We start from the raw sequence: 10,536 nt of genomic DNA, 5'->3' as shown, positions 1-10,536 counted from the left end.
TATATGTTTGAGAAAACTGGAAAAATGAACATAAAACAGGAGCTGAATGTGAATTTTGTACAACATCTATGGGGACGACATGTTGTTGCTATAGGTCTAGCTATGGGGACGACATTTCGTTGCTATAGGTCTAGCTATGGTGACGACATGTCGTCTCTATAGGTCCAACAATAGGAATGACAACCGTGAACGAACAACGATGATTTGTCATCTTTAAAGCTACATATGGCGACGATATCTATAGCGACGACAAAAGCTATCTATTGCGACGGGGTTATAGTGACAAAGGCATATAGGGACGACTTGTCCTCACAACCATCTATAGGGACGAGTTTCTAACCTATAGAGACGACAAATGTCGTCCCTATAGGTCCCGTTTCTTGTAGTGTATAAAAATTTCTAGCTCCGCCACTACACCCCGATGGTCTGTGGTGGGTCGTGGTTGTGGCCTTATGTGCTCCGGACAACGATTTTAAACGGCCAATGAGTTCATTTCTTGCCTTAAATCTCGTTTGTCCTCCTTTCTGCTTCCCAACGGCTATTTTCCATTTACTTATCTTCTTCAATATTTACCTATAAATACTACCACTCATCTTCTTATTTTTCATACATTTCTTCTCCCTTTAGTCATCATATATTTTTGTTGTTTGATCCTTTAAAAACCATGCCTCCCAAAAATAAGAAATGGTCAGAAGAGGAAGAAGAGAAATTAGCACAAACATGGGTGACGGTTTCGGAAAAAGACAGTGGTCAAACTTCTGGTTCTTTTTGGAGAAACGTTGAAAGTGTTTTCCATGGTTTAATGGGTTGTGCAATTCGAAATGTTGATGAAATATGCTCGAAATGGTGCGATATGAGGGCCAAATGTTCTGAGTTCAATGGAATCTACAACTTTGCTATAAACAACATACACGAAGCCGATATCAATCCGGTTAATGTGGGCATGGAGCAATATGAAAACAAAAATCATAAACGTTTTGGACACGTCAAAGCTTGGCAAAAGTTGAAGAATTTCCCAAAATGGAATAACCTTGCTTAAACACACAAATTAGAAGTTTGGTATTTTTAGGTTTTTAATTCTTAATGTTATTTTTATTTTTTTATTTTAATTAATATAATTTTTATTTTTCACGTTATTTTTATTTTTTATTTTAATTAATGTAGTTCTTATTGAATGTAATTTGGTATTTTAAATTAATGAAAAACTAGTTTTTAAAAAAAAATTATATGATTTTTATGTATTTTTATTTAAATTTAATTAAAAAAAATGAGGTGGAGTTGTGTGTTTAGCGGTAGGTATCCTATGGTTAGTTGTGGGGAGTGTGGTAATGATGTGCCATCCACCACTATAGTGGTTAGTGACGGGTGTAACAGATGACCTTAACTTCATTCATTTACAATGCCACCGAGGCGAGGCAGCATTTATATTATACATAACATGACTGAACAAGCATTCTAAGGCTATTTTCAACTATCAAGATGAGAAGGGCAAACATGTCTTTTGCTGTTTTGCACATACAAGAAATCCAGAAAAAATCGCACTGCAACACAAAAGTTCACAATGTTTCCATTTGCCAATGCTTTAACTAAATTATAGCATTGTACTTTTTATTTTTATTTTCTTGCTAACACACCGTATTTTGAAAACTCTACTCAATTATTGCAGTAAAAACTGCCTTGTATTTGGATGGCAATGCTATAACGGGGTAGATTTTTCAAAGCACAATGTTGTAATAAAATATGCTATAAAAAACAAATAATTGAAGTACATTGCTATTTCTTGTATTTAACCCTTTTCTTATCTACCTAGTTAATGGGAATAAATTTTAGTCTACAGTCATATGAAAACGAAAAACACATGGAGGATGATAAGGAGTGATTTATTGGGAAAAAAAGTAAAAATGATATACCAGGGACAATTGAAATATCAGCTGTTTGTACTATTGAAGGAGAGTGGCAGTAGGTGTTGCTGACTTACTATTGTTGGATTGCATTTCACTTAATCCTGTTCTAAATATTCCAGTACTATAGATGACTCCCTCCATTGTGAAAACATATTCGAAATAAGTTTGTGACAGTTTGTTTGTGTAATTTACTTATGTAATGAGAAAAGGGTTTAAGGAATATAAAAGTACCTTAAGGACCAACCTCCTGTACATCAGACCTTCTTTGAGAGAAAGCTTTGAAGTGCACTTGGTCATCTAATGAAATGAAATAGATCAAAGATTTAACACCAAAACATTATCATTTTGTTATTATCACTTTATCAGCTTTAGATAAAAGGTAATACATAAGAATGACCTCTACCTTTAAAGCGGGCGCCTTCTCCACAGAACTGATTAAAGTTTAGAAGATACATATCAATGTAAGGCAACAGAATTCGCCGTTTGCTTAGGATGTATTCTCCTGTTGTTGACTGAAATCCAGTGAGATCTCCACCAATTATATGATTCCATGACTTGTAATACCCCATCACATCTTCTTCTTCTTTTTCTTCTCCATCATCATACACAAAACTCACCCCACACTCTTTTGTAAAATGACATGGTTTCTTACTCGCAGTACTACTAAAGAAGGCACCACCTACCAACTCCATCACACTAACTGTAATGTGGTCACCAGATTCCATGTCATTCATCCCAAACATCCAATGGCTTAGAAACATCAAACACTTTCCACCCTCATAAAGTACACTATCAATGTTGTGTTCGTATATCCAGGTGTGTTTCTTAGTTATATTATTAATTATGATCACAGGCAACCTAAGGTACACATCATCTCCGAATCCAAACCTCTCATCTGGAAATGGAGATGTCAATATGTAGCAGAAATTCAATCCTGTGAGGTTGTTAGGAGATGATGGGATGGTAAATGATGTTGATGGCCCTGTGCTTCTATCCATAATCCAATCTGGCATCTCTTCGTGTCCATAAATTATGCTGAATATGCCAAATTCATAATACATCTGCCAAATACAACCAGCTTAACTTATTCACTATTAATTATATGTGCATATATATTCACACTGACAGATAGTTAAGTAGATCCAAACCTGGATTTCAGATTCCTCCGATCCTCCAAAAAAAACGTCAGTTTTCACAAACCTAGCATTAAGGAAGTTTAGCTTACTCCAGCCCAAACTTCGTAATACCTTTTCGGAAACATTTGACATTGGTTGGCTTTTGATCAAGCCTTGAATTTCAAATGACGAAGAAGTTAACATCTTCCAGTTTATTATGAAAATGAGTGGGGACATTTCTGGATCAAATACAACTCTTCGAAGCAAAGGCTTATTAGAATCAAAAGAGAGGTTCATACATGCTAGTGTATGTGGAGGATGCTCAACTGTCGTCAGCATATTACAGTCTTTCATACTAAGTGTCTCAAGCCTAGGAAGGCTTCTAACACAATTAGGCAGGCAAACGATAGGATTTCCATCTAAATATAATTCCTTTAACATGGATAGGCAACTGAAGTCCACGGGAAAGGATTCGGTAGACAAATTATTATTCTTGAGTGACAAGCTTACTAAATATTTCGGTAAAGCCACTGCAAAAAGCTTTAAATCCCTTGGTATAACCTCCTGAATGACGGAGGAAGAGGTTATTGTGTTTATGCCAATGTTGTTAGCCTTGAGCATGCCCAATGAATCCATATCCCTAATCTTGATTTGAGATTCACCTAGATAATAACCATTCAGCAAAAGAGTTTTAACTTTCTTTAGCATGTGTAAACTTCTTGGAAGTTTTTCAAGCTTGTTGCAGTAGCTTAGGTCAATGAGAACAAGTTCGAAACATTGCTCAATTGATTCACAAACATCAAGCAAACCAATGCAACCTCTAAGTATTAACCTCTCAAGTTTCGGGAGGTGGTCAAACCCACCAAGACTATGAAGTTGTTCACAGAAACTTAAATTAAGAATCTTCAATGATCCAAGCAGCCTTTTGTCTTTTGACCACCATCCAGTCAATAGCTGAATTGAAAAAAGTTAAGAGTAGTAATAAATTTTATCACTTCAACATAGAAGAGTAATAAATGGAGATAACTTACCTTTAGCCTCTTATGAAGTCGTCGGGGATAGCTATAACAACTCCCAAATGATTCAATATTGCTATAAGACATGTCAAGAGCAACCAAATTCTCCATCAGTAAGTTTGAAGGTATAGATTTCAATGGGAACCCATGCATACACAACCATCTTAATTCTTTTGGAAAATTCTTGTAAGAGCCAGTTATTTGCACATAATTAAGTTGTAGCAGCATTAGACTATCCATCTTACTCAATGCGTCTGTCTTTAACTCAAGTGATCCATGTAACTTCTCTTTCTCAAGCATTCTCATGTCAAGGGCAAGACCTAGAACATTTTCCGTACCCTAAAAAGAAAGGGGATGCAAAAATATTTTAAAGTGTTATAGACATGGATATAGAAATTCAAATGCTTTATACAAGTATATATGACCTCTTACCTTTTTTTGTTTCATCACTTTGAATGAGTCCTCGTGACACCATAATCGACTTCTTTCCCATGGCTTATCAGACGATTCTTCACGTACTACTAGCCTTCCCATTTCTTGAACCAGCCGATGCATCATCAATTCGTTATTCAATCCAATACTAACAAGGCACCTGTTAATAAGATCCGTGATCCCAGATCTTGTGTCTATATCACATGCCTTCAAAATTGTTTCGGCAACATCTCTATCCATTCCAACGAAAAAGCAAGCAATATGCTTAAACAAGTCCTTATGATTTTTGAATGGCAAAGTATCAAAGCTCATTCTCAATACATTATTTATAGGTGAACCATTTTCTTTCTTTAACCCTTCTATGTACCCCTCCCAATAAGCTACGTCTCGATTATGTAGATTTTTGCCTAAAAGTTGAAGAGCCCTCGGATGCCCTTCACAGTACTCCACAAGCTTTTCTGACACCTCTTCATAACCTACCTTGGGATCGTTGCACATGAATGCATGATAACACAAAAGTTTTTGTGATTCAGTCTTATATAAGCCTTTAAGCACATGATTTGTATGCTTGGGTTTAACGTTCGTTTTGAATAGCACACAACTCTCTGTCAACCACGCATCCTTTGTTGTGATTATGATTTTGCTTCCTGGATGAAGACCTTTGCTTCCAAGTAATGCATCCAACTGGTCAAGACTATTGATATCATCAAGAACTAGAAACATCTTTTTATAGACTAGTGCATTCTCTATCATGGACGTGTATACCGAAGAATCATGAACATGAATCGGACTTTGTTTTGAAATGCCATTGTAGAGTTGTTTTTGTAAAGCAAGCAACCCATCAGTTTTTTCACATCTCCTACTAATATCTTCAATAATGTTGTTTGTATCAAATTCATGAGAATATAACCCATAGACATATTTGGCTAAAGATGTCTTCCCAATCCCACCAATACCCAAAATAGTGAGTACATCTGCTGTATGTGAGGAAGTATCTTTCAACCATGAAGTGACGAATTTAATAGAATAATCCATCCCAAAAAGTTGAGGTAGATGACTCCTTGAGGATATGTGTAATCTACGGTAGATGTCTGTAACAATTTCTTCAATAAATTCCATCTCTTGCCTGAAACTTGATTTCAATAAGAACAAAAATTACAATCCAAAAAAACTAGCATACCAGATTGGAGATTTAGTTATCCAAACCAAATCATAATTACATCATACTAAGCTATCAGTTAATTAAGTTTTTCACATCAAAATTATATCGTATTTGCAATTTGAACCATATAAGCATCCAACGTGCAAGGTCATAATTTTTATGTAACATAAGACTAGAGCCACCAATGTAATACTAGATTACTTTCATCGGCCACCAAATTTCATGATGTTTCTAAACGACCATCAAATTTAACTATCAATGTGGTTTATCTAAATAAATTAATTATGATAAGATAATAAATGCATAAAAATGTGTGAAAAGTAGCTTGACGTTTAATCTATATGAAATTATTTACGAGATCACATAGTTGAAAACATTAAATTCAACTTTTTACATTTCTTTAATCAGTTAGAATACATAAAAGTAATGCATCTTTTATTGACAATGAAGAAACTAATACATAGAGAGATGATATTGACTATTCATGCGTTAATCAAACAAAACTGAAAGGAATATGAATGCATAGTAAGAAAATGATTACCTGCCATTTAGGTCCATCCCTTTTATATTAGCAACTTCTACAAGTGCTTTAGTCCATCGATCTATTTTTTTAGCTCATTTTCTTCTTTTATTTGCATTTGTCTCCGCCTCCATCATCTGTTTATGCTTAGCCATTGCATCTCCAAAGCTACTTTCTTGCTTCCTGACATGTGTGGGCTTAACATGATAAAATATGGGGATAACAATATGGTTGCATGTCTTACGTTGCTCAAGGATCAGCACCAATTCATCAAGACACCACGTTGAATTAGCATAATTCTTAGACAAAATGATAACAGAAGCTCTAGATGCTTTAATGGCACTCTCCAATTCTGGTTTCAGATCTTCCCCGGTTTCAATCTCTTCATCATCCAAGAAGGTATTGATATTGGCATCCATGAGAGCTTTATGAAGGTAAGCAGTGAAACTATTACGAGTGTCGAGACCTCTGAAACTTAAAAATACGTCATATCTTTGAGCTTGAGTTGATGAAGAAGATGAAGATCCTTCTAAAATTTCATGGAGCTCAACCATTATGAGTTATGGGTTGACAACCTTTCGCACTTCCCACGACTTTGTGTATCTCAATAAGTATTGTGTTCTGAAGCGTTTGAATCCCACACTTTCCTCAATTGCGACTCAATCTCAAGATCTCATACCTAAAAACTCTACAAAAAAACCAAATTATTACTAACTTATATAACTTAAGTCTCATCAAAACAATTTAAACCTCGACAATGATATATTCTACATAATTAAAACTTTAAGTGTTTAAATAACAATACATATGCACCTGCAAACTTTTCCATGTGAATTCAATAAACTTCAGAAATAACCAGCATATATACAGCTATGTATTGATATAGTATCATAATAATATTGAGATGGGAATTGTTTAAAAATTGCTTAATTACTCGGTTAAATAAATTGATTAACCTGTTTTTCCAGTTAAGTTCAGTGCAAGAAATTATCAAACCAATGTATTCAATTATACTAAACACCTAATACCATTCTAGAAACAACTAAAATATCCATTATTGCATCATATGAAAGGAATTGCAGAACATATAGGCAATTTCCAAACTTTCAATAGATATGAACAAACAATTAAAAGATCCAAACATAAGAAAGAATAAGTTTCTTGACATAGTTGTTTTATACATCCCCAATATTAGCAAGAACAATCTTTTCAAATTTGAATTTGTCTATCCATATAATATGAATTTGAGCCTAACAAATTACACAACTTCTGAGCTTTTAATCACAAAAGTCTATACGATCCTTCTGGTTCAAAAAGAATCATATGTAGAGAATCAAGTTTGTGAATAATTAATGAAGTACATGATGGACTCTGTACGATCCTAACCAAAATACAAAACTGAAAAAAGTAACTAAAATAATCAAAATTTCAATCCCATTTTGATGAACAAACAAATGATCATGATGTCGTTTATGATTAAAAAGACGTAACTGTCTAACAACATGTGAAACTAACTTGTAAGAATGTGACTTTACCTGACTACAGAACTACGATGAGGCCTGAAACAGCGAGAATTGCAGAAGATCCAATGGAGACGAGAAGGACGACGAGTGAAAACTGTAGAACCAACGCTGGTAAACGGCAAGTCAACGAGATTGAAAAGGGAGATAGCGAGAGAGGTGAGAGAGAATGTTTTACCTTGCTATGGAGAAGGGCTTTTATGATATTTCCTCTTTTAATTATTCTTTTACAAAAAATGTTATCGTATTTTTATCGCAAGTTACAGAAATGGTCCTTGTGGTTGTTAAAACATTGCAGTTTCTGTCAGAACTTTTTATTTACTAGGGGTCCTTAAGAGGTTGTTGCGGTTTTTGTCCCCTGCCTATGTGAAATGACTAAAATACCATTTGTGTTATAGTTTTAATGTAACACCCAAGTTTTATACGACTGGTAAATAGAAATATAAAAACGTGTAGATCATTAAAAAAAATGAAATAAGAAGTTAACATCTTTCTTAATCAACTTTGGCTTTAGTCAAATTATAAATAATTACTCATTATCTACTTTACTTGAAGTTGATTATTTTATTGTAGTTCTTGTAATCATATTAATCTAGAAGTCCTATGGAAAAATAAGGTAAAAATAAATTTTAGAAATTAAATATTTAGGTGTTTTGAAGTTCTTTCTAGGTATTGAAATTATCAATACTGATATATGGATTGTATGTGTAAAAAAAATGTGCGTTAGAATTATATGAGTATGGACTTGGGTGTAAGCACATGTTAACACCGCATAAGCCTATTATCATTGTCGTTAGCAACAAGGGACTTGGTGTGAATGATAGTCTTTTAATGTTTTAACTGGTTATCAAAAGTTAAGTAGGAAAGTCATTTATTTGACATCACTCAGCCAATCTCATTTGTTATCCAAACATTGAGCCAGTTCATGCATGCTTCATGGAAGTCGCATTTAAATTTAGCCACTAGAATACTAAGGTACTTCAAATGTAATCCTATCAATATTAACAAGTCTTTTAGCTTGAGGTTAGCGGCATACATAAATGCTAATGGGGGAATGTGTTAGCATTAGAAGGTCATTACAAGTTTATGTTTGGTATGTGGAATTAAAGTCATTAATCTCTTGAAAGAGAAAGAAATAGATCATTTTTTTTGAACGGCATAAGATTAAAAAAAACAAGCCTTAAGGTATAGCAAGAAACTAGCCTAAGACAAAAAAAAAATTACAAGTTCATAGGATGTTCGAGCCACGAGTTCCAACTCTAGCAACCTTTTTGTTCCTCGAAAAAACCAATTAAACGAATACAAAACAATGAAATCAACAGAGGCGAACCTACGTTGAACTAAAGGGTGTCCATGGACACCCTTTGTTATTTAATTCTCTTTACAGATTATATGGTAAATTTGAAAGGGACACCGGTGGAAATCACAAAATGGACACCTGTGAGTTTGTGAGGCAACATGAAACAATTTAGAAATTTTCTAAAATCTCAGGAATTTTTAAATTTAGTAACATACAGCTGTATGAGTAATTAGTGGGGTAATAAAAAAGAAAACTTTTTATGAATACAATCTCTTTAAATCTTACAAATCATGTAGAGTATTAGAAAACAGCGCTGAAATGCCGAAGCCCTAAAAAACAAAATGTAACGCCGAATTTTTCAAAACATTTTTTTTTCATTTGAAAACATACTTTCATTCATAAAATAATATTAAACATAATGTATCCACTGTCATCATAGTAAAAACATGTCCCAAAATCACATAAACAAAAACTTCGCGAGTGTGTACAGGTCATGTTGGCGCCTTCCAGCGATCATCACTGGTAGTCTGGTACCTAAAACACATACACAAAACATTGTAAGCATAATTGCTTAGTGAGTTCCCCAAAATACCACATAGACACATATCAGTCACTCAAGGCTGTAACTCTGATGACCCTCTGGTCGAATATCTCTGTGGGACCCTCTTGGTCCCATAACTCTGTGGACCCACTAGTCCTAACTCTATAAACTGTGAATCATGCATATCACATATCACATAGAAACCACAACACATAAATAGCATACCAGATACACTGTCACATAACTCTGATTACCACTCTGGGTAATGTATAGTGAGAAGACTCACCTCGGGAATCTCGGTAAAATCTCGAACTCAGAAATACTGGCCTAGTCTCCGCCTAGTCACAATAATAAATTACACTAAATAAATGTCTCTCCACCAACTTGGATATTCTCTCATAAAAATCCCTAGAAGGGTAAAAGACCATTCTACCCCTCTACAGGCCCAAAGGCCCACTTGTTGACAAACCCTAGAAGTCAACTGTCTATTTTGACCAGACTCATCGAGTGCATACGATGACTAGGCGAGTCCCATCGTCCCCACAGACTCTTCCCTTTCTAAGCCTCACTCGACTCACTAAGTCACCCCTCAACTCACCGGGTTACCACTGGAGTCTAACCCCAGGGCCACCCGGTCCGACTCGTCGAGTCTACATATGGACTCGGCAATTTTCCTCCATGGAATCGCTCAAACAACCTCCTAAGGTCAGATCTGCTTAACCAAATCATAGATCTAACCTTTAAACACTCGAAAGTCATGTAAAGGTGCAACCTTTACGTGCATGCAACCCATATCAAGCCTCAAATAGAGAAATAACACTAGAAATGGCAACCTAGTCTCCAACTGCTTATTTGCTTGCAAAAAGCTGGGAAATAATGACTCTAGGGACCTCTCATGGTCCAGATCTGATGTCATAATTCCAAAGAGGACCTCATACTCACTAGATCTCATAAAATTATGAGGGAAAAACCCTAAAACTATGAAATCTACCATATGAACGTGTAGCACCTGGTTCCTGGTACATA

General features: G+C 35.0%; 2 protein-coding genes across 2 annotated transcripts; both read right to left on the bottom strand.

Moving 5' to 3' along the window:
- Nucleotides 1–1,115: 1,115 nt before the first annotated feature.
- Nucleotides 1,116–7,838, bottom strand: LOC111915995 (disease resistance protein RUN1). The gene is made up of 8 exons (XM_023911629.3): nt 7,685–7,838; nt 6,171–6,837; nt 4,468–5,599; nt 4,051–4,374; nt 3,053–3,973; nt 2,308–2,965; nt 2,136–2,201; nt 1,116–1,541 (listed from the first exon to the last, which is right to left on the bottom strand). The coding sequence occupies exons 2-7, from the start codon at nt 6,185–6,187 to the stop codon at nt 2,137–2,139; spliced, it is 3,117 nt and encodes a 1,038-aa protein (XP_023767397.1). The 5' UTR covers nt 6,188–6,837; nt 7,685–7,838; the 3' UTR covers nt 1,116–1,541; nt 2,136.
- On the bottom strand, nt 6,245–6,703 carry LOC111916499 (toll/interleukin-1 receptor-like protein). Its single transcript, XM_023912168.1, has one exon. The coding sequence runs from the start codon at nt 6,701–6,703 to the stop codon at nt 6,245–6,247; it is 459 nt and encodes a 152-aa protein (XP_023767936.1).
- Nucleotides 7,839–10,536: the final 2,698 nt, after the last annotated feature.

Source organism: Lactuca sativa, chromosome 1 (assembly GCF_002870075.4).
Source record: "Lactuca sativa cultivar Salinas chromosome 1, Lsat_Salinas_v11, whole genome shotgun sequence".
NCBI lineage: Eukaryota > Viridiplantae > Streptophyta > Magnoliopsida > Asterales > Asteraceae > Lactuca > Lactuca sativa.
This window is presented reverse-complemented; position numbering and strand designations above follow the sequence as displayed.

Bases quoted from the DNA above. Each gene is read 5' to 3' on its own strand.
- LOC111915995 (XM_023911629.3), bottom strand. The intron at 2,966-3,052 runs GTTTGGATCTAC...TGTATTTGGCAG, and splicing joins CGGAGGAATCTGAAATCCAG to ATGTATTATGAATTTGGCAT. The intron at 2,202-2,307 runs GTAGAGGTCATT...TCATTTCATTAG, and splicing joins AGAAGGCGCCCGCTTTAAAG to ATGACCAAGTGCACTTCAAA.
- LOC111916499 (XM_023912168.1), bottom strand. From the start codon at position 6,703: ATGGTTGAGCTCCATGAAATTTTAGAAGGATCTTCATCTTCTTCATCA.